General features: G+C 47.5%; 1 protein-coding gene across 4 annotated transcripts; it reads right to left on the reverse strand.

Moving 5' to 3' along the window:
• Positions 1-3,074: 3,074 nt before the first annotated feature.
• On the reverse strand, positions 3,075-21,548 carry C1QTNF2 (C1q and TNF related 2). Of its 4 annotated transcripts, none has more exons than XM_037499623.2 (4): positions 21,455-21,548; positions 14,415-14,565; positions 7,886-8,156; positions 3,075-4,097 (listed from the first exon to the last, which is right to left on the reverse strand). In XM_037499623.2, the coding sequence occupies exons 2-4, from the start codon at positions 14,469-14,471 to the stop codon at positions 3,484-3,486; spliced, it is 942 nt and encodes a 313-aa protein (XP_037355520.1). In that variant the 5' UTR covers positions 14,472-14,565; positions 21,455-21,548; the 3' UTR covers positions 3,075-3,483. The 4 variants fall into 4 exon arrangements, with proteins under 4 accessions (XP_037355520.1, XP_037355521.1, XP_037355519.1 ...); XM_037499624.2 differs by having other exon boundaries at positions 7,886-8,138; positions 14,415-14,568; XM_037499622.2 differs by having other exon boundaries at positions 14,415-14,568.
• Between the last annotated feature and the right edge of the window lie 2,338 nt (positions 21,549-23,886).

A 23,886-nucleotide genomic window follows, 5' to 3' on the forward strand; every position in this document is an offset into this window, starting at 1 on the left:
CTGCTTCTGCCCTGCCTGCCACAAACCCAGCACACCATCAGGCTTGTCTGACTGCATCAAAGCCAGACAACACCCCAGCCCTGGGACCTGCAAGGTCTCTGCCTCCATCCACTCCTCTCCTGTCTGAGTACCCTCCCCACCATCCCTGCTGCCTTTCTTGGGTGCCAGAGGGACACAAGTTTAGGTCAGTCTCCTCCACCACGGAACTGTGGGATCTCCAGCTCAGGCTGAATTTATTACCCAGGCTACAAAGGGTTAATTGCCTTCAAAACCCTACATTCCTAGGGGAAGGAAAAGGAAGTGGCTAACATCCCTCCTAAAACATTTTTAAAATAAAAGGAAAAAACAACTGTTCACAAATATGCCCCTTGAACTCAGAAGCTCACCATTTTCTATGAGGGTGCCAGGCAGGACCCTGACCCACATGGGTCCCAAAATCCTCTCAGGGCGTCTCAGACCCATCCCTAATCCTACACTTTTTTTGTGTGTGGCTTAGTGAGAAGAGAGTTCTAAGATAAGCCTATTTTATTTATGGCATAAACGCTATTTTATTTATTATGGCCTCCTGTCCTGTCCCTGACAATCCCTCTGGCACTTAACCCCTTTCATAGCTAGAGGTGAGTCAGAGCAAGCTGCCAGAAAGTAACGGCTCCATTGAGGATGTTCTCTTCCCCCGTGAAACTGTGGGGTCCCCTCAGTACCACCACTTTGTACATTGACTTCCCCCTTCCTCAGCGCCTGATGTTGGCGACCACCAGGCAAGAGGCATTTATCTGCTCCCTCCTAGAGCCGCTCAGGCCCGCCACACATCCCACTGATGGAGAAATGGCCTGGGAGATTCGTAGCTACTCATCAAGTGCTGAAGTCTCTGCTGATTGACTCAAGCATGAGCAGATTCAAGGTTACCCCTACAGGAATGCCACTCTCACTGTTGGTTCTGATAAAGCCCCTTGAGTGGAATGAACTCTTTGCTGCAGTCAGTGGGATTCTGCTTTACTTTCCAGCCAGCCTCATACCTCTTGCCTTGCCTCTTTCTCAGTTCACCCCATCCATGCCTCTGGCCCTCAGTGGCCTTCAAATATGCCCAGCTATTTCCTATTCAAGACCTTTGCTCTTGCAGCTCCTCCCCCAGACCTTGGTATTCTTTTTTCTCCTGCTTCAGGGTTCAGTTAAAAAATTAACCTTTTTTTGAGATATATGCTCGCCCATGTTCATGGCAACACTGCTGACAATAACCAAGAGTTGAGAACAACTCGAATGCCCGTCGAAAGATGAGTAAATAAAGAAAATGTGGCATATATCCACAGTGGAATAGCACTCAGCTCTGAAAGGGAGGGAATCCGGCCACTTAGAACAACAGGGATGGTTAGAGGGTATCAGCCTTGGTGAAATAAGTCAGAAAGAGAAAGGAAAGCACCAAATGATTTCACTCACAGGTGGTGGATAAAGAAACAAATAAAAAGGTCCTCCCTGGTGGCGCAAGGGGTTAAGTCTCAGCACTGTGAAGCTATCTGCAGCTACTGCAGCAGGAGTCTATCTCCAGCCAGGGAGCTACCCACATGGCACAGCAGACCTCTCCTGCCTTGCCTGCTGCTCTTCTCAGCTGTGTCTGTTCTGCTCTCCACTCTGTCTCTGGTGAATCATCTCACCCCCATATCCCCACACCTCTGGCCTACACACCAGCTCTTGTATACATCAAAAAAAAGAAACAAATAAAACAAAAACAAAATTTTAGACTATAAGGACAAAGTACTGGCTAGCAGTAGAGATGAACAAAATGGGGGGAGAGAGTGTAAGTTGGATAAGAGGGGTTAATTGTATAGAGAAGATGGAAACTTGAATTCTTGTGATGAACATTTTGTGGTATATACAGATGTGGATTTATAATGTTGCAAAGCAATATTACTTCAATAAAAGAAATTTAACAAGTCACACTACTCCCCTCCCCCTCACATGATGTTCTTTTAGAAAGTGTGTTTTACCAAAGTTGTGTCTCCTCGGGCCTCCCTGGTGGCGCAGCGGTTGAGCGCTGGGTTGCGAAGCTGCCCGCGGCCTCTGCGGCGCCGGTTCGATCCCCGGCTGCTCCCCGGCCACCGGAGGAGGGTCCCACATGGCGCGCAGACCTCTCCTGCCGCCCGCTGCTCCCCTCAGCAGTGTACTTCGGTCCTTCTGCCTGCTCTGCTCCCCGCTCTGGCTCTGGTGAATTCTCTCACCCTCCCGCGCTTCTGACTGTACCCGGTGCATGTATAAACAAAACAAACAAAGAAGCAAACAAATAAATAAAACATGCCTCTATTAAAAAAAAAAAAAGTTGTGTCTCCTCGAAAGCACTACTCAATCAAATATACATTTGGTTGACACTATCAGCCCTCCACACAAAGGACCTGTGGTTCTCTGTCTTCTCTGTTTTGCCTGCATGGGCTGGCATTTTGCATGAAGTAGAAGAGAAGGCACATGTGGGTTCCTGATTTTTTTTCTTGATTACATTCCAGTGCATGGATCTGGAGTTATGGGCTGTTTATAGAAAGGTTGGGCTGCTGGGCGATATGCTTCTCAAAGCCTTAGGGATTTTGGGTTTCTCTGAAAACATACTTTGTTTTTTTGATACAAGATGAACAGGAGAGAGAAAGTGAAAAGAATAGACAAACAGGATCTTTGGTGTAACCCAAAAGGAAGAGAAATTTGCATCGATGCTTAAATGCTAAATTCAATCAAAGCAGGGAGGATTTGACCACTCTTATTTCTTCCTATGGTCATTTACAGGTCATTATTGATATAACAGTCATACCAAAAATGTCACAAGAGTAACACCTATTGTAAAGTGAGGTCAGGAGATCCCCTGGGTCTTGTTACCAAGATCAAATAAAGAATATAAGAATGACAAAATTAACCTCTTGGTGGTACTGACTCAGAGGGGCTCTAAGAGAGCTGTAGGGAGTTTGGGGCTAGATTTATTCAGTTCTGGATCTATGGGAAGGTGTGTGCATATGTAAAAATTCATTGAGTTGTCTGCTTGAGATCTGTGGACTTTACTGGATGTGAGAAAAGCCAAAAAGATGAAATCTAAAAAAAAAAAAAAAACTTTCCACCTCTTCCCTGTCTCCTGACATAGTCACTGTTCTCATCTATGGCAGGTGCATTTCCTGGCACAGGAATGACAGAGTTTACTCCCTTGTTTGTACATTGCATCTCCCATTAGAATGTGAGCCTTACGAACAACAGAGCCACACTGTGTCCTGTTTCCTGATGTACCTTCCAGGGCAAAGCACAGCACCTGTCACACAGTGAACACACAGAAAATGAGTGACTGCAGGATGACTATGAAAACTTGGGTTTAATGATTGAGCAAAAGGATGCAGAGGGGGCTGGCCCCAATCTAGAAGTTCCCAACTCCCAGTCCCAACAGACAGTTGGGGGGTTCTTGCTCTGCAAGCACTGGGCCAGGAGCCTGTTTCTTCCTGGGCACCCCTTGTTGTTATCTGTCTACACTTCATTGGGGTCCTCCCTGTCAGCATAGATGAGAAAGCCCGTGAAGAGGCTGTCAGTCCAGTAAGGATCATAGAAGAGCCCATTCTGCTCTGAATAGAAGATCTGCAGCCAGACCTCGTCCCCCTGCTTGAGGGCCAGGATGGTGGAGCCTGAGGCCACGTCGTGGTTGCCCGTGTTGGCGTCAAAAGTCCGGATGCGGTACTGGCCGTTGTGCACCAGGCCAATGGCCAGGTGCTTGTTGGCCAGCGTGATGTCATAGGTGAAGTAGTAGATCCCCGGCACTCCACACACAAACTTGCCACTGGATGCATTGTAATGGCCTCCCTCGTTCATCAGGATCTTGTCAAACTTGATGGGCAGTCGCTCTCGGGGGTAGCTCTTGGTCACTGCCACTGAGAAAGCTGACTTGGCATGGCCACTGCTGCAGCTGCAGGGGCCAGGGAGGCCCGGATCCCCCTTCTTGCCCTTGGGCCCCTTCTTGCCTGGTGTGCCGTGCTGTCCTGGGGCACCACTGACTCCCTTGGGACCGCGAGGGCCTGCTCGCCCAATGGCCCCAGCTTTGCCCTTTGGTCCTGGCTTTCCCCGGTTACCGGTCCGGCCAGGTGGACCTGGAAGACAGAGCAGCTGGTGTTACAGAGGTTTCGCTTTCCATCCTCAGAGCTCCAGCCTTTGGGTCATACAGAGAATAAGAAGGTTCTGGAATTGTGTGGAAATAGCTCAACCTGGTAAAATCTGAGACCCTTCTTCCAGTTTTATCTGGAAAATGGGAATGGGGTACAGTGGTCCCCCCTTCCACAGGGCACATGGCCAGGACCCCCGCAGTAGATCAAACCCTGCACTGGCTGTGTCTTTTCCTATACATACATAATTGTGATAAAGTCTGATTTATAAAGTTAGACAGTGTAAGAGATGAACAACAGCAAATAATCAAACAGAATAATTACTGCATGATATGGCCATAAAAGTGATATGGATGTGGTGTCTCTCTCAAAAGATCTTATCACTCCCAATATTTTCAGACCATTGCTGACCAGATGACTGAAAACATGGCAAATAAGCCCAAATAAGGAACTCCTTCCAGAGTTCCTTCCAGAACTCCTTCCAGAACTGCCTTCCAGAACTACTGTGGATGAGACATAAGAATCTCTAGTCCCAACTGACTTGCATCCCTTTCCCTGCCTTCTAAGGAAGTGTCTGGTTTGTTGGCTAGACTGATCTTTCCACGGGCTGTGCTGGGAACAGGTTAAGGAGAGAACACTGATCTTGGTGCAGTTGCTGCCCAGTATTCAACATCCCCGCCCACACGGCAGGGCTTCTGGTGCAGCATTGCTGACAGCAGCAAAACTAGGAACAACTCAATGCCCAAGCAAAGGGAAATGATTAGAAAATGACATTCCCTCCACATCTGCAATTCTATGCATGTGTTAGAAGAACAATGTGGATTTCCAGGCATGACAGGAAAGTCTCTCTAAAAAATTCTGTTAAGAGGAGAAAGCAGGTGGCAGAAGTGTCTTTGTTCAAAGGAAACCACAATGGTCTCTATTTCTGTACCCATTTTAAGCACAAAAATGAGTTGGCACCCATAGAAGCTTTTCCTTGGTCTAGCTGGCATTTCCTCAGAACAATTTCCTGGTCATGACTTCCTCTAGAATGTATCTTGATTTTTAATACCCATTTTTCATAAAATGTACAATTCTCTCTATACAACATTTTGGGACAATGATAATATAGGAAACATTTATGTTCAAGTTCTCTAAACTCAATATGACATTTAAACAAAACATATATGGTCAAGATTTGACTCACATCCAAACAAAATTGTGCAATTGTTAGAAGAGCAGAATTGGGGGAAATGTTTGCAAAACATGTCAAATGTCAATTGAGAAATCCACTTCTGAAGTTTATGTTGCCATAGAATATTTAGCATCACTGCACACACAACTGTTTGTTAGCCATCAGATGAAATGGGATATCGGGAAGTAATGTTTTAGGCATTTTACATCCTAACTAGGTATTTTGCTTCTTACATGTTTATAGGAGACATTTTACTGTATTTTAGATTAACATGCAATGCATTTAGATCTTTCCTATTTTAAATAATTGGGAAATAGATTTCCAAGTAGCATTTTCTCACTGAACATCTAATTTTCAGGAACAGATTGTTTACCCTAAGTACTTGGCAATACGTGGTATTACTATACACATTTGTAAATATGTAGAAAGAGGCCAGGAAGAGCAGGCATCTTACCAATTATCATTGCTGACCTCTCTCTGGAGGATGAAAGCGGGGTAGTAATTTAAAGGGACTCTTGCTTTATTTGCATTGTTTTAATGTATTGCAATGAGAATGTATTTGAATATTTCTCATGTAATAAAAAGTAAAAGGAAGGGTAAAATGAAGAAAAGTCACAAAGCCATTCCTTGAAAAAATGAACAAAAGTGGCTAAATGAAGAGGAGAGAGAAAGACAGAGTCATTCTGGGATTGGAGTTTTGAGGGAGACAAATAGATAAGGAAGCTTATTGGAAGTTCTACCAGGGGTTGTGGGATGTGTTTCCTTCTTGGCCATGCTTTTTAGGAAGTTCAGGAAAAGTAAACTTTACTTCTCCAGATCTTTCTGGAGATGGCTATGAATGTGCATGACAGGTGACTGGAAGTTAACCTGGCTTTATCTGGGTTACATGTGGCAGGACTTTGAATCTGTCCACAATGCCTCTCGAGTGTGTTAGTTTAATTTTCAACAGAGACTCAATACATGCAGCAGGACACATGGCCCAGAGCAGCCTCACACACATGCTCCCAGCTGTGGACCAAGGGGGAAAGCCAAATACAGCTCCTCTCCCTCACCTCCACCTCACCCCAGGATCTAGGAGGTGGAGGTTATAAAACTACTGCCCCACATGGAGCACAGGCCTATGCCACTCTGCAGCCCCGCAGGGCCCTCAGCACCTGACACCCTGAGACCGTGTCACAGCCATAGCCGTTAGTTTTACCATCTTTCTTCTGGGAAGGAAGTGCTTTTGGAGGAATTAATTTGGGGTGGTAGGGAAAGCCTGGACTTGGAGTCTACTCTCTACCTCTCACTTGCATGAACTCAGCAAGCCAGCTAAGGGGCGACTGCTGCTCACCATATGGCTCTTCAGATTCACAAGTTATTTTACTTCCTTTTTGCTGCACAGTGTGAGGTGGGTGCTGCTATTAACCTCATTTTAGCGATTTAAGGGTAATCAGATGATAATAATAATAGCATGGCGATAAGAAGCAGCGGCAGACCTCTTGCATAGCATTGCACTGATGGTTTAATAAGCAACCTACTGCAAGGGTTTGTTAGTGTTAAAATGCCAGACCAATAAAGCTATGCTTTCCCTACTGCTGACAATGTACACTTGGAGATGCTGCTGGCACTTGAAAATGCTCGGTTACTGGGGTGAGAGTTAAGAGACATGAGAAATGTCACGACATGTCAGAGCTGAGAGGGCAAGTCTGGAGGATCCAATCTGCTGCCTTCCTGGATGGAGGGAACTGTTCTGCTCTGTTGCATGTGGTCCCAGTGAGTCTGTCACTCACAGGTACCAAATGCCTTCACCAGCCATTCACACACACCATGGGAGTTTGGCGGGGGTAGGTGGTGATTAGGGAGCACCACAACCCAGTCCTAGCAAGTAGTGGCATTACCTTCACATGGGATCAAGGAGGAAGGTCGTTCTGAGATTTGCTCTATGGATCAGGCTATAAAAAGGAAGGCTTGAGGCCCTCCCTGGTGGCCAGTGGGTTGAACACAGTGCTGTGAACCTGTCCTCAGCATCTGCAGTGCCGGTTTGATTCCCAGCCGGCCGGGCAGACTGGAAGGGACAGTCTCTCCTGCCTCACCCAGTTCTCCCCTCAGCAGTGTCTTTGGTCTGCCTGCCTATTCTGTTCCCCTCTGTCTCTGGTGAATCCTCTCACCTCCCGCACATCTGGCCTATACCCCAGTTCTTGTATAAATAAATAAATCTTTTTTTAAAAAAAAGGAAGGCTTGAACACTACTTCAGATCATTTCAGAACTGCTGGTCTTTATGAGAACTAAGCTAACACACAGAGAGAAACAGAACCTTGACAACAATAGCCGAGCTCCTGGAGCCAGTTATTCCTGAAGCTTGACTGGGGCTTTTCAGTTGCAAAAGCCCATAAATTCCATGCAGGGCTGTAAAATGGGTTTCTGTCACTTGCGACCAATAGAATATTGAATGATATTTCAGGAGACTTGCCCAAAGTCACCTGGGTAATCATTGAAGCCTTTTGGGCACAAACATAAGATTTAATCTTCACTGTCCCTTCCAGTAGAACACACTGCTCTTGTGTGTCAACCAACACACACCCAGGTGGGGACAGGAAGAGTAGATACTGGGCCACTTACCTTCCTCTCCGCTGTCCCCCCGGTCTCCATCCTGGCCATCCTGACCATCTTTACCAGGAAAGCCCATTCTTCCCACCATTCCTGAGGGTCCTGGGACTCCTGGGGGGCCGGGTGGGCCCTGAGGGCCAGGCAGGCTGCAGACAAGTTGAGGGGAGCCCTTCTGTAAGTCCCTGCGGGTGAAGGCACCCACCAGTGGGTCAGCTGCACAAGGGAGGGCACAGGCCAGGAGCACCCAAGGGATCATGGTAGCCACCTGGGGGAGACAAGAGCACTGTGAGCAGAGGAGGTCAGTATTGAGCTGACCCCAGTTCAGTCAAATAGGCATCCAGAGGAGGAGACAGCTGCAGAGATACCATTCTCTTTCTGTTCCTTGCTCTCTCCTATATTACATGCAAGTCACTGGACAGGGCCATTGTCAATGGAGCACTTATTTGGAGAGGTTGGGTCATAGTCTGAGAATGTGCTTTGGAGGGCTTTTGGAGGTGAGGCCATTATCACTGCAGCTCTGTCCCCTTCAGTGCTGGAACAGCGGCAGGATTTACAGCCCAATGAGAGCTGACTGGTAAGGGCCAGAGAAGGAGAGAAACACACAAGGTTTTTTGTTTTTTTTTTTACTCAAATATGTGGCTCAACTGGTAATTGACAGGGCAGAAATATTTCCCTTTGCAAGGGGTGATGTGCAATTACCTGGAAAGCTGGGGTTGCAAGCGCCAGGGAGGTGCAGGGAGGGCTCAGTTCTGAGTAGAGGAACCACAAACCTGAGTAACACTGGAGGCCTCAGTAGCAGCTCCTCCACCAGGCGCTTCCTACGCACCGAGCAGGAACTAAGAGCTGTCCACACTCAGCTTCATCCTGGCACAGCCTTATACATCCTCAGAGTAGGTATGGGGGAGGAAGAAACATGGCTCAGAGAAAGTCAGATGGCCAGCGAGTGGCGGGCTAGGGATCTGAGCCAGCCCTGCACATCCTGAGCTTGTGCCCATTTGCCACAAGCAAGTCTTTCCTTTTCTAAAAAGTAATTTATTGAAATAATACACTCACATTGGTTATAAATACAGTTGCTCCTTGAGCAACACAGAAGTTGGGGGTGCAGACCCAGCACAATGGATAGTCCAGGCAGGCTTAGCTCACATTATATAAACATGGTTCCGGCATCTGGGAATTCATCCAACCTCTGAATTGGTTGATACTGTGATGGGTTGAATCCCTGAATACGGAGTTCGAGGACCGAAAAAATAAGATTTCCACTTTTAAGTGGACCCATGCAGTTCAAACGGGTGTCTTTCAAGGGTCCACTTTAAAAATGACACAAAAGTCATTTCTCACCCCACAAATCTTTACTTTCCACCTTCTCCCTCTCCCTCTCCCAAATCATTCAGCTGTAGCTTCTGGTATTTACTTCCATTAAAAGATAAACTGGGGACCTCCCTGGTGGCACAGTGGTTAAAGAGAGTGCCAGCCAGTTATCGCCAGTCACCACACATGATCCTGGCCAGGGAGTTAATGCACATGGCGAGCTCTCCTGTCTCACTCACTGCTCCCCTCAGCAGTATATTTCAGTTAATCTACTTGTTCTGCGTCCCTTTCTCTCCCCACTCTGTCTCTGGTGAATTCTCTCACTCCACCCACCCTCCTCTGGCCTACAACAGTTCTTTTGTGCATAAATAAATAAAATTAAATCTTTTTTTTAAAGATAAACTGAGAGGTCAAAAGGTAAAAAGAAAATTGAAAGTCAAGGGAGTTGGGTCTCGACATTTTTTCTTTGTAGCATTTGCGCCTCGAAGGGGACGATCCTCAAGTGTTAATAAAATAATAAACTTGTGTGTATTTTGCATTTAAAAAAATTTCAAAAAAATTGTATTGAATGTGGGACTCCAATACAGCTCTGGCATTTTCTAAAGGCTAAGAAGGTTTTACATCATCCTGTGTGTAATACTAATAGCAAGGGGCTAAGGCAGCTGGATACATTCCCTGCTCTGGAACCCCAGAGGAGAAGAACAGCTTCTAGAAAGAAAAAAATAATAATAATATGCTATACTGGTTCTTCTTGATTTATAAGTTTTTTACCCATTACCTTTTAAATTCCTTTTGTGAAAGACAAGGATTTAGCTTCATTTTCCATCATTCCAAACCCGTTTGCTTTCCCTCATGTAGTTAAACTATTTTTGACTGTATTAAAATTCATTCTTTGAATTGATACAATACCGTTTACTGCTAAGCACTATATTATAATCCTATTTCCTTTATTTGTACACATGTTTCTTATTGGAGATGATAATTTTGCTTTTTCATTTGCTTAGTTCTCTATGCCATTGTTTTATACATTATTTAGTACATCAGATAATTAAACCCCCATTTATTTTCCTGAAGATATAGGTCCTGGCACTCTCCATTCTGCTTGTATTTTAAAAAAAGATTTATTTATTTATGCATACAAGAACTGGGGTACAGGACAGAGGTGTGGGAGGTGAAAGGATTTACCAGAGACAGAGTGGGGAGCAGAATAGGCAGACTGACTGAAATACACTGCTGAGGGGAGCAGCGGGCGAGTCAGGAGAGGTCTGCTGTGCCATGTGGGTAGCTCCCTGGCTGGGGATCGAACTCATGCTGCAGTGGCTGCAGATAGCTTCATAGGTTGCGTCTTCACCCCTTGTGCCACCAGGGAGGCCCATTCTGCTTGCATCTTGATGCAAGCTGTGAAAAGAGAAGTTCAAGATGACTGAATTGACTGCATCGTGCATATGAGACTCCATCTCACTGAACTTTTAACTTAAAGAGAAAAAACAATTTACCGACTGGTGAGAACCAATCCAGCTAGCCATGGCCTTCTCTGGGAATGGTGCAAAGATAATTTCTACTCCTCCTCCTTTTCTTCTCTCCATAGTAACCAAGGCCAGCTTGACTAAAAACCTGTGACTTCTAAAGGAACATCAGCTATAGACAATCCTAGTTCATGATGAATTCTATCTTCTCCACCCACTCCCTTGCTTTTCCTTCAAGACTCCCTTAAACAGAGACCCTAGTGGGAAGCAATTTGAGCTGATAAACTGTTTGCTCTCCCCAATTTGTAATTCAGAGACCCCGAAATAAATGCTATTATTTCAATTTAGCCTCCTCGTGTTTCTCTGTAGTTAGCAGTTGTCACTCTAGGATTCTCATTTAGGAGGCCATTCTCTCTCCTGGATTATGGCTCCTGTTTACAAATCCCATGTCTTTAAAAAAAATTTTTTTTAACTCCCTCATTTGGATGGCAAATATTCTATAGTAGCTTATTGGAAAAGAGGGCCAAGAAGAAATTTTTGGAGACTTGCAAGTTTCCATATGTGTCCTTAAGGCTGATCACAGTGGCCACCAAAGTGAGCCAGGCTGAGAGATGATGGCCTCCCAGACCCTGGTTGCGAAGATGTGGAAACCAAGGTCCAGCACTGGCACCAGCCGACAAACTGACTCAGTCATTGCAACCAACACCCACTCTCCCAGAATGAAACCAGGGAGGCGTGACTTCCTGCACAGGATGCACCTCTACCTATAACAAACTAGCTCAGTGACCTAAGGCAAGTCCTTTCCCACTCTGGGACTGTTCCCCACCTGAACTACAAAGGGTTGCACTGGATCAGTGGTTCCCACATTCCAGCATGCTTCAGTGGCTTGGAGGGCTTGCTCCAGTCCAGATGACTGGCCCTGCCCCTGAGTTTAGGGTTCAGCTGGTCTGTGTTAGGGCAGAAGGAAGATTTGCATATTATTAAATGTCCCAGTGATGTTGCTCCTGGAGGTCCAGGGACCCATTTTGAGAATCACAAGTTTGGTGGCCTCCAAGGTCCATGCCCCTGATGCTAGCCAAGCCTTTCAGACTCTATTCTCTTCTTTCCCCAGAAGTGATAACCATTTGGGATGGATGCTGCAAAACTAGAATAGAGGGTGTGGCTTACTTGCAAGCAAAAGGAAATGTGATGGGCTCACATCCCAGCCCTCACAGTCATAGAGCCAATGGGGACTCCTAGCTCCCCCACAAGAGTTGCGGCTTCCAATGGCTGCCAGGCCCACATTCAGAGGGGTTCACTCCTGGCCCAAAACCTGTGAAACATGTAAGAATCCTCCTGCTGTCTGTCCCTTGTCGCTTCCACCTCTCCTTCCTTCAACCCAGGAAGAGAGGGCCTGAGAGAGGGAGCAGATGGCCCTGCCAGCTTTGCTGGGGGACAGGAGGAAGCCTCACCTTAAAGGAAGGTTGAAAAGGGGATCACCTGGGAGTGACGGGGTAGGGGAGAAGTTCCCCAGAAAGAGACAAAATATAAAATAAAGTTGCTGCTTAACGTATCTCTGGGGTCACGCTGCTCAGGGTGATGCAGAGATGAACTTGGTGCTGGTATTAAAAGCAGGATGCGCTTTTGGAAAACAGTGTCCCACATACTGCCTGGGCACCAGACACCTCCATTTCTGTCCCTTTTCTACTAGACGAGAGTGCTGGGAGAACTGGTTGGAGTTATTTGTGAGCTGCAATACAGCTGGGCCCCACAAAAGAAACCGAATTCTCAAAGCAGGTTTAAAACGGTTGGGGGAGTTGCAATGTGCAAACATTTCAGACTCGAGAGAGAGGGAGGAAGGAAGCCAGTAGGAGGGAGTCTCCCAGGCAGAGCAGAGTCCGGCAGACAGCGCAAAGAAGGCAGGCAGAAAGACATGGGAGAGGCAGGAGAGCGGGGGATGTCTTCAGTACCATTTACCACTCTCCTGTCTTCTGAACTCGGCTCTCAGCCAGACAGAGGGAAGAGGGTCTTCCTGGCACCAGCCTCTTTGGGCCATAGGGAGTTGGGCTCAATGACAGCTGGACCAGGGCAGGCCCTGTCCCTGGATGAGGAGCAGAGCTCTGGAACAGGCAGGGAGGAAAGGATTTCTCAGAGCTAGAGTCTGAGGTTGGCAGCCTCAGAGTCTCAGCAGCAGGAGCCAGGGGCTGTTTTGGAAATATAGGCCGAGAGACTAGATTCTGATTCCAAAGCTAGGGGGAGGGAGAAGGGTGTCTCCTTGACTCCAGGGCACCTCCAAGAAAAACAAGGCTCCAAATAGCCTTGCTCTAATGTCCCACCCGTGAGCCTGCTCTCCATCCTCAAATCCTAATGCAAAAAACCAGGAGTGCAGAGGGAAGAGCGGGGTGCAAGGAGAGGGGAGACCAAGGTCCGCAAGGAATCAGGGTCTTTTCATAAATTTAGAGTCACAAACTTGCAGAAACTACACACACACACACACACACACACACACACACACACACAGAGTTTAATCAACTCCTTCAGTCAGACAGGGAAAGTGAGGCAGAGGCTAGTGGACTTTATTGGACTCCTACAATATCCTAGGCACTGTGCGAAGCTCTTTGCATGAATTATTTTATCTGAAGTCTACAATAAACTCCATAAAATGCTATCTTAGTCGTCCTATTTTTCAGAGAAGGAAACAAGGAAGTGAAATTTTTAGCTAAAGTTACCCCACCAGGGATCAATGGATAGTGTCAACCCCATGTTCCGGGTGTTCTCAGACTACATTTCACCCACGGGCATCTCGACCCCTTCTCTTGCTACATATAACACAGTTTTCCTCTGTATTATAGAAGAGGAAAGTGATGTTTGGAGAGGCTAATTTGCTGGTATTTAAACAACTAGTTAATCAAAGAACTTAATTTGAACTTGGGATTGACCAATTCTAATTCCCAAATGCTTTCCATTTAGTGATCATTTCTTAAAATTTTTTTCCTCCTAAATATCCCAATTATAGAAGAGACATTGAAGCATATGACAAAGCCACACACACAGCAACAGAGATTTCTTTGCTATCTTGTATTTTAGACACACACACTAGATGACTTTGAACATGTAAATATGATGCTTTCCAGCTCCCCACCGAGGATGTTTGAGGGCATCCTTCCAGACACCCACACTTGGCTTAGTCAAAATCATGGGGAGCAGGTCCTTGTCTCTGAATTCCCCCAGAAGCCCCTTTGAATGTTAATGGGGGGGGGTAACCCAGGCCTGAACCAAAAGACCAGGGTGCACAAAACACAGTCCCAGGACAGTCAGCTCATTTCCTGCTTGCACTGAACAAGAGTCTCCTCTTGGGTCTCCTGTCCCATACCCCCCTCCTTCCCTGCGCTCCCCCAGCTGAAGCTAGAGGGATCCTTTAAAAACTTCAATCAGCCACATCACTTCCTTGGGGGGGGGAGGGGGGCTGGCCGGAGGAACTTACTCCAGTGACAGCTGGCTGAAAATAGCAATTAGCAGAACCCCTGGGGATGCTGCAGGCCTCCACCCAACTCCAGCTCCTCCCTGCTTTCCCTAGTCCCCTCATCCAGCAATCTGCTTGCCCTCAGGCTGGTCTACAATCCCCCTTCTGCTCCCTAGGGGCCCACCCCTCTGGACGCTGCTCCTCATCCTTGTGTTTTGGTAAGGATGCCCCTTCTCCAAGTCTTTCCTGACCTGCTTTCAGTGATCCTGGTACCCTGATCCTGGTTCGTACCTTTCTGGCCAGATTGCCATATTTGCTTACTCACCTGCTTTCTGAGTTCTTGCTCTCTTCCCAGTGTCTCCCACCCAAGTAGAAGGCCCATGGGCGCAGGGACCCTGCTTCCAGCCTGCTATATCCCAGGGCTTCCAACTTCTTGACACACAGTGGGTGTTCAAGACTGCTATCATGCAGTCTTCCTGCTGAAGAGGAAATACATTAGTTGGTTACACCCCCAAAACAGAATCATGAGGCTCTAAACTTGGGTGAAGTTTTTCAGTCTGGTTTGAATTTGTCTGGTCCCTGGGCTTCTCTTCTCTTGATTAAGTAGCTAATGTTCTAGAGAAATGCAAAGAACTAAAGTGACCCCACCTGAAGTCCACTGTTAGGAAACACCTGCTTCCCACTCCCCTTACTACCTTTGGCCCTCCACACAGGCCCCTCTGGCTCATTCCTAAGGACCCTCTGCCCAGACAGTGAAGGGAGAAGGGCTGGAAACTGGGACGTCCTTTTCTTGATGACTCTCCCAGCATGTGGTTCCCCAGCAGGATCTCCAAAGGCCAGTTTCTGGGCCTCAAGCCTGCCTGCTCAGCCTGAGTTCTCATAGACCTCCCCTTGCAGGCCAGAAAATAGAGATGATGCACAAATACTTTGATCTGGCAAGCAGGTGACCACACATTGACCCACATCCAAAGCTTGTAGTCAGCCTGTGGCACCTCAAGTATCTGGAGACAACACTGCCCCAGTGCTTCCTTCTCTTGACCTCCTCCCCCTAACAGCCTCCCTGGCCTGCCTCATCAACTCAGGTTTCATAATCTTCAGAGAGTTCTGCCCCATCAAAGGATCTAAAGGACAGGCCTGTGTCGCTGGACAACAGCTGCACAGATGAAGGTTGTCCATGCAATGCTATGCCACACAGTCCAGGTGTATCTCAGGTTCCAGCACCCAGTCTGCACAGCTACACTCAGTGATCTTTGTAGGAGCTGACTGACCGAACGAGGCACTTCTCAGAACACGTCCCCTGTGACAAGGGATGCACGACTATCTGCCCTCTGCCCTCTCTGCCCCCCTCCCCCACAATGATTTGCTCAGAACCTTGGCCCAACATGGGATTATCTATTTGTTTCTTGATCGGTCACTGTGTGTCTGCCCCATCCTCAGGATGAAGGCCCTGCCTGTGCTGCTCTCTGTTACATCACCATTACCAGAACCTTGTCCAGCCTCAATGTTCATTCTGAACCCTTCCACATCTGCACAAGGCTGCTGAAGGCCATGAAAAACAGTCACTCATCACAAAGTGGCAGCGGCCTCAACAGGATTTCAGGCGATGAGGGGACAGAGCCTCCTCAGCTGCTGAGGGAAGTCCCCTGAGCTGAGGTGCTGGGTTAGGAAGATGTGGGTTCTTCTCCTAGTTCTGTAATCCACTGGCTGGATGGTTGTGAAAGTCAGCTCCTCTTATCCAGGCCCTTGTTTCCTCACCTGCACATCTTAGATCTTAAGCCGTCTCACCCCGGCTGGGTGAGTTCTGAGAATTCAACAAGATAGCCGGGCTATTGAAAACATAGCATAAGACCATTTTGTTTCCTACTGTAATTGCCACCAGCTGCGTGGAGGGACCAACAGACAGGCCTGACCTCCTACTCAGAGCCTCCCCCCACCCCCTGGGGTTTTTAGGGAGGGTCCTGATCCTGGGTTGGGGGTGGGTCCCAGTGTTAGGAGTTAAATGGGAAGGGCTGATGGCTTGCTTGCAGATGAAGCTCGCTGAAAATTGCTTTGATGGGAGTGAGAATTCTATAATGAGAACCACCCCATGCCTTCCCTGAATTCCAGGAAGCAAATTGGAAACAGCCTTCTCCAGTGTCCCTGAAAAGTTGGAGGAGACTTTAGGGGTGGGAGGGCCAGAGGCAGCTCCTGACACAGTGTCCACTATGCATTTCCCTCCCCTAGGATATCCAGATCCACTGCCACGCGGAAACGCTCAACATCCAGATTCTGAAGACAGGATCCCAAGTCATGGGGCCCACTTGTCCAGAGGCCCCAGAAAATATGTGATTTGCTGCTTCCCCTCCTGCTCCTCCTGTTTTTGGCTCAGTCTGGATGAAGAGGTCCAAGGATAAACCATGACCTAATGAGGTGCCAGGAGCCAGGATCTTACGGGATTGTTGTCAGCAACCTCCTACCACCCCAAAGCATATGGGATGTCAGACTGCTAGCCACTGTACCAAAATACGAGTTAGATCTGCTGATATGGTCACCCCAAACCCTGACACACCAACCATGTGGCATGTGATGTGGTGGGCCTGGAGCCCACCCCCTGGGCCCTGGGCTGCTGGGCGTTGGATGGACCTCAGCAATCCTGGCAACGAGGAAGGAGGCAGGCTCTGGGGTGGCGGAGGCCAAAGCCAGCAAGCTTGGACCTGCCCCAGTCATTTTCTGCTGTGGAGACCGAGGACAGCAGGGAGAGAAGGCAGCTATTGCCATGGGAGGGAGGGAGGCCCGCTTCTCCAGGGCAGACCTGAGAGTGGCACACAGAATCTGGGGAGCAGGAGAAGTTTGCGAGGCAAACTATGCCATCCTAAAGGGTCTCCGCCACGTGAACAAGGTAAAAGGAAGCAGTGAAGTTCATTTTAATAATGTATCATTTAGTCCAGCATATTTCACATATCATCTTATCAATGTAAAAATTATTAATATGACACTTCACATTCTTTAATTCACACTCAGTTTTCGAAACCCCACACAGAAGCAGTGGGACCTTTTAGAAGTTCCTTTTCCTGTCTGCCTCAGCCTTGTCCTCTCCAAAACAGGGACAAAAATAATAGCATCTACCTTAGAAGGTTGTTATCAGATTTAATGTTTCTGGAATAAGCCTAGGCATGGGGTAAGAGGTTTACAAGCACTAGCTATTGTTACTTTAATATTTTTCTCCACCTTAAAATGAAACAAGATAGTGGTTATTAGAAGATAAACTTGCTACAAAAATGAAGATCTTGTTTAAAGCTAATTGTCACCAACTACAGCTGAACTTGTTAAAAAAAAAAAAAAACCTACAAAAACAATCCTGATCACCCCACTGTGAGTCCTATGGGATTTCAGGTGGAGGCCGGGTATTTGTCTAACAAATTCCCCATTATCACCTAAGCTGGGTTGAGCTGTGTTTCTATCTGGCATGACCAAGAGTGAGCCTGGGGAGGCGTGGCTTATGCTCCTAACCTGCTGTTCTGTTCCCAGGGGCGGATGGATGTCTGCTTCTAAGCCACCTGGCATATTCATGGACCATAACACAAAGCCAGGTGACTCAGTGGGCTAGCACTGACCTCCTCAAGAGGAAGGAGGCCAAGGGGGAAGTCAGGTGTGCATGCACTTGGCACCAGGGTCCAGAAAGTGTTGCTGCTTATTCTTATTGCCTTTGAGGCCAGGCATGGGAAATCTGGGTAGGAAAGACGAGGCTGCTGCTCTCACAGGGCACACAGGGTTGGCCTGGCACATCTGTGCAACCCGGAGAGAAGGTCACCCCTTCTCCTTTCCTTTTGCAAAAGATTTTCTCCAGGAGCACCCGGGACCAAGCAGAAGACAGGGGAGGGAAGTTAGGGGACTATCATTTTGGAATGGGATCAAAGGACATACTTGAAGATCCAGGAATTGAAGGAGAACAAATTTTGCGCCCTGAAGGGCTGGGAAGGAAAGGCTAAGTATCCTTGACTTCTCTGGGCTTGTGGGTTCCCGTGGAATCACTCTGATCAGGCCCTGACAGCCATCCAGGGCAACTCTGAAGATTGGCCCCAGGACTGGCTTTCAGGAAGCACAGAGCTGGTCTGGAGGTTAAACATCATTTATTTTCTGAATATTTATCTCTGTTAGGGAACCTCTCCAAGCCTCAGTTTCCCTATCTGTAAAAGGGAGAGAGGGAAGAATACAATTATTCCCTTATTTCAACTATTTGAATTTGAAATGGCATGATATAAACATATTTATTGTTTCACTTGCTGTGTAAAATCTGAAATAACTCAGTCTTCCAATTAAAATTAAAACTTTATGTGGCTATGGGCCTCCCTGGTGGCGCAGTGGTTGAGCGCCGTGCTGCGAAGCTGTCCGCAGCCTCTGCAGTGCCGGTTCAATTCCCGCCAGCCAGGGAGAACCCCACATGGCGTAGCAGACCTCTCCTGTCTCGCCCACTGCTCCCCTCAGCAGCGTCTTCAGTCCGTCTGCCTGTTCTGCTCCCCGCTCTGGCTCTGGTGAATTCTCTCACCCTCCAGCGCTTCTGATCTGTACCTCAGTTCTTGTATAAATAAATCTTTAAAAAAAATTAAAAAAAAAAACCAACTTTATGTGGCTAACCATAAGAAATTAACTCAGTCTTCCAATTAAAATTCTTTCTTTTTTTTACAGGGCATGTTTTATTTATTTATTTATTTGTTTGTTTGTGTTTTGTTTATACAAGCACTGGGTACAGTCAGAAGGGCGGGAGGGTGAGAGCATTCACCAGAGCCAGAGCGGGGAGCAGAGCAGGCAGAAGGACCAAAGTACACTGCTGAGGGGAGCAGCGGGCGGCAGGAGAGGTCTGCGCGCTGTGGGACCCTCCTCCGGTGGCCGGGGAGCAGCCGGGGATCGAACCAGCGCCGCAGAGGCCGCGGGCAGCTTTGCAACCCAGCGCTCAACCGCTGCGCCACCGGGAAGGCCCCCAATTAAAAATTCTTAACAGTTGTTTAAGAATCTTGCAAAGCAGCAGGAATTTTAAGTTGTAACCTATGTTTATTACACGTGATTGTACTAGTTTAACAGGTAAGAAGAGAGGCCTCCTTCCTTTGGAGGGTGAAATTTTTTTTAAGATTTATTTATTTATTTTTGTATCAAAGAAATGGGGTACAGGCCAGAGGTGCAGGGGGTAAGAGGTGTCACCAGAGACAGAATGGGGGAGCAGAACAAGCAGAACTACTGAAATACACTGCTGAGGGGAGCAGTGGGTGAGACAGGAGAGTCTGCTGCACTATATGTGGGTTAGCTCCCTGGTTGGGGATCGAACTTAGGCCATAGCAGTGATAGTGCAGAGACTTAACCCCAAGGCCACCAGGGAGGTCCCCAGTGGGTGAGTTTTGAATGACACCAAATGTGAATGATTTGAGATCTTTGGGAACATCTCCCTGTGTAATCAGATGGCCCAGCTCTCCCTTATAGAGTAATTGGGGGTATTAGATGACTTGTGTGTACATGCATATGAGTGTTTGTGTGTGTGTGCATATAATAAAAGTAATCCGTTCATAGCAATGCAAAAGGAAAGATTATTTCCACAAGAGGTGATATGATGTAGAATTCCTTTTAAAAGCAAACCAAGAATAGAACTTGATTAACAGAAATCTGGTTTATGTAGAAGTTCCTCTCCTGGAAGCCAAATGAGATTGGCAGGCCTTTGAATTGGAGGAAGGAGTGGGGGAGGGTGCGAGTATTTATAGGGATGCTTATATTTTTGACGCTTGTATTAAGGATCAAAGCATCTGTAGGAAAGGAGTTTCAGTCTGTGCATGAAGAGAGAAGGGACAGCAACACAGGAACAATGGAGGGACTTGCAGAGAAAGAAATAACTCCAGTGGGGTATCTGCTGAATATTTGATGGAGCAGAGCAGCTTCTAAGAGGACCCCAGCCTGGTGAAAGGAATCTCCATGTGTTGATGTGTAATGACCCCATTCTGAGAAGCAGGTCTGTGTATGCAGGTGTGGAAAGGTGGCCATATTCACTGCTAAGTGAAAAGCAGTTTCAGCATGCAATGTAAAGCCTCATTTTTCTCTAAATTAAAAAAAAAAAGAGATACCTAAATATAGCCCAAAGTACTTATGTGAGTGGGAAATTTCTGAAGGACAACCACTTCTTGTTGGAGGGGTTGCCTTTTAGGGGGGTACAGGGGTGTGTGGAATTTTCTTTTCCATGGTCCACCTTTTGGTGCTGTCTGAATTTCTTACCATGAACACTATTGGTTTTATAGCACAGGATGCAGAAGTTAACCCTACTATTTAAGGACTAGATGACAGGCAAGGCTGGCATGCCTGCTGGGAGTGGGGAGAAGTCAGACATTCAGGAAGAAGCTAACTTTGCTGGGCACTTGTGTGTTGGAAGGAAGGGTAGAAGGGAGGGTCTAAAGAGCATGTGTATCTGAAGGGCTGGCAGCTGAAAGGGGGCAGGATGGACATGATCACCAGATGGAAGCCTGGTCAGAGGGGAGCCAAGTGGATGGGAGGCAGGAATGGAGGAGAGGGCAGAAAGACCAGGAACACACTCACAGAGCATCCTCAGCCTCGGATGACATTTCTAGGGCTTTGTTATTGCTATTGCTGCTAGCTCAGCAGGGTCTCTGGGAGATGTCCATCTAAGAAGGGGCCTGTGGTTCCAGGTTTGAGAGTTTTGTGGTCAAAGAGCAGAGGAGGATGTGTAAGAACAAAGAACTGGGCTGGGAGGCCAGTAAGGGCTATTGCCATGGTCAGCTGAGAATGCAGCCCTGGAATGGGATGCTGGGGGCAGAGAAATTAAGGCAAAGTTTGGAGAGGAGTCATTTTTGGGGAGAGTGAAGACAGTAGTGCTGACTTGGGTGCTAATCTCAGCTTGCCTGTTTTCCTTTTGAGCTCAGTCTGCCAGTCCATATACTGTATTTGAAGAAATGTTGGGGAGATGCACTCCCTGAATGTGAACTAGGATTTACAGTCTGCATATTGGATTGTCCCTGCAGTTTTCAAATCACTCACTAGCTGTGCAACCGTGAGCAAGTCACTAAGGCCTCTGAACCTGGTTCCTCTTTTGCAGATGCGAACAACCTGATGCCATGGAGACGAGACTGCTAATGCACAGGGCTGACAGGGCCTGACTGACATAGAGCAGGCACTCATTAAAGGGCAGAAAGTAAAACTGCTGAGCACATAGCCTGGCATACAGTAAGCGCACCATAGATGTGAATTCATGTTATAATTCATAAGGCAGAGGTGGAGAGCTAGGATTCTGGGGGTGCTTTGCAAACCTGCCACCACCCCAGTTAGCCCAGCAAGCTCCCCCCTCAACATGCACTTTCCAGCCCTGCTCACCCTCCTGAGCACCCACACACTCACCGGCTTTATGGCTAGCCACATCCAGGGGTGTCTGTAGCAACAGGCTCTGGACCTGCTCGTTATTCACCTCCCAAGGCTGCAGCAGCTGGTTCCCTCCCAGGCCCGCCCCAGGCATACTTTTCCTACCCCGTCACAGCCCCAGAGCCTTCCCTGTCACGTGGACCAGTGTTTTCTCTTTGCCATAGTTTCGGAAAAAACTTCCAGCGCTGGACCCTTGGTCTGTCTATGCATGTTTCTGTGTGTCAGAGCATTTGCAGGTTTTCGTGCACAAAGTGGATTGCTACCTAGGCATTTGCATGAAATGTGTGTGTGTGTGTGTGTGTGTGTGTGTGTGTGACTATGTGTGTTCCAGCCTCTTCAGAGACGGCTGTTTGTGTTTTGCTTGCACGCAGCATTCATCTCACGGAGGCATTGAGGGTGTGTGTGAGCAAGCCAGCTTATTAAGAGAGTGCATTCTCTGTGTGTTGAGTGTGCATGGACTGGAGAGTGTGTGGTGTTGTGTGTGAATTCCCAAGTGCATATGTCCAAACATGCACTGGGCTTGATTACCTAGGAGCCTGGCACAAATGTGGAGGACTGCCGCTTGGTGTATGACCAAGTGCACTTCAGCTGTGGGTGTATACCATAGTGGCTGGATCACCATGTGTTGTTTAAATGTGTCTATCAGTGTGCGTGACCACATCTCCATGTGTGTGTGTGATGTCTATAAGTGCAGGGCTCATTTTGTGTGTGTTTTATATGTGTCTATGTCTTGGTGTGGATTTTGTCCTGATGTGAGTGTGTGCACATGTAACAGTGTGGACAGGTGTCCCTGTGTCCCAGCCTTCATCTCCCTTCTTCCCAGCAGAGAGTCTTGCTGACATCCTGAATTCTCTGGCCCAGATCCAACTGAGAGCGGCATGCCCCTCCAGGACCCCAGCTGCTAGACTAGACAGAGCCATCTGTGCAGATAGCAGCCAGACACCACAACCAGCCAGAGGAAAGACAAATCACCTGAGGCCTGCCTTTTGCTTCTCCCTGTTCCTTCCACTGCCCTCCACCACAGGCTACCAGTAGTTCCTTCAACAGCCAGAGCATCTGTAGAGCAGATGGTCCCAGACTCGAGATTTTCGGTCAGATTTTTAATGTAGGCATGCATTCATACACACCTGCTGGGTCCAATCCCTCATTTCTGAAAAATAATAATTACATTATTACACTATCTATCCCCCACAGTTGGGACACTGACCCAGGATAGTGTTAACTTTGAACTATGCAGAGAATGATTAATAATATTACATAAATAGTAGTTGAGTTTGCATGTTAGTGGACACAAGAAACATTCACTCAACAAACATTTAATAAGCGGCAGTTTGGTGTCAGTCCCCAGCGAGGTGCAGGAGAAACAGAGGTAGCCAGGTTGCCATGCTGCCTGCCTTCATGGAACCTGGGGCAATGCAAGAGGTTGTAAGTGAAGTGAGTGTTACAGAAGAAACTCTGAGTGTCAAGCAGGTGTGCAAGGGCAGACCCAGGAGTGCCACTTCAGTTGAGCTGTGGGGGTGATTGAGACACAGAATGAATCTAAACAGAATGAAAGACGGTATGTGGGATTCAGTCCAGATAGCTGGCTGGGGAGTCCCTGTTCATGCCCGCTCTACGTCTGGAATGAGGAAGGTGAGGAAACACTGCTTAGAATGCCTGGAGCCCATTTAGACTCTCTGGAATCAGGAAAATCTCCCTCCTATTCCAGGTAGGTAAGGATCCCTTTGTGGAAACCTCGGGGCACCCCTGTGATGGAGGTTGAAATCACTGGTTGGTGAGGGAACAGCTAATAAAAAGTTTCGGAGCTGGCAGTGGTGCCATATTTGGTACCCAGCAGGCATGTAATAAATGTTCACTGGGTGAATGATTGGGGTGGGTGCTTTTCCAGTGTTTGTAGGCTCCTGAAACTGAGTCGAGTTCTATAGGTCGTGGTTGTTCTAGAGGGGGACCCTGAACTGCCTCCAGCCTGCTCCCTGCTTTCATTCAGGCCACAAACATTTACTACCTGTTCTGGGTGTGGGGACAAGGGGGTGAACTTCTGCTCCACAAAGAAAATGAACAGGAACACGATTACTTTATGAAGCAAAACGCGATGGTGCGTAGGACAGGTACAGGTGTGGTTAGCCAGGAGGCAGCTTCTGCCCTTGACTCAGTTCAGTTTACTCCACATCCATTCATGTCTAGAATGTGCCAAGAAAACCAATGCCATTATGACATTTGGTGGCCATAGTTTACCATCTGGTCATGTGCCAGATGTGGAAGATTGGCTTGTTCCACGTGTCCAAACCTCTCCAGAGTGTCTTCCTGTAGGATAGAGACCAGAAAGCTAAAATCTATTTCCTTGCTGCCAGAGTTCTCATTCTAATCCAGGGTTAGCTAGGCCAGTGCAGATCTGGATTCACAATGGAGAT

The sequence above is a fragment of the Talpa occidentalis genome, unplaced genomic scaffold (genome assembly GCF_014898055.3).
Source record: "Talpa occidentalis isolate TD23 unplaced genomic scaffold, MPIMG_talOcc4v2.1 talOcc4.9, whole genome shotgun sequence".
NCBI classification, from domain to species: domain Eukaryota; kingdom Metazoa; phylum Chordata; class Mammalia; order Eulipotyphla; family Talpidae; genus Talpa; species Talpa occidentalis.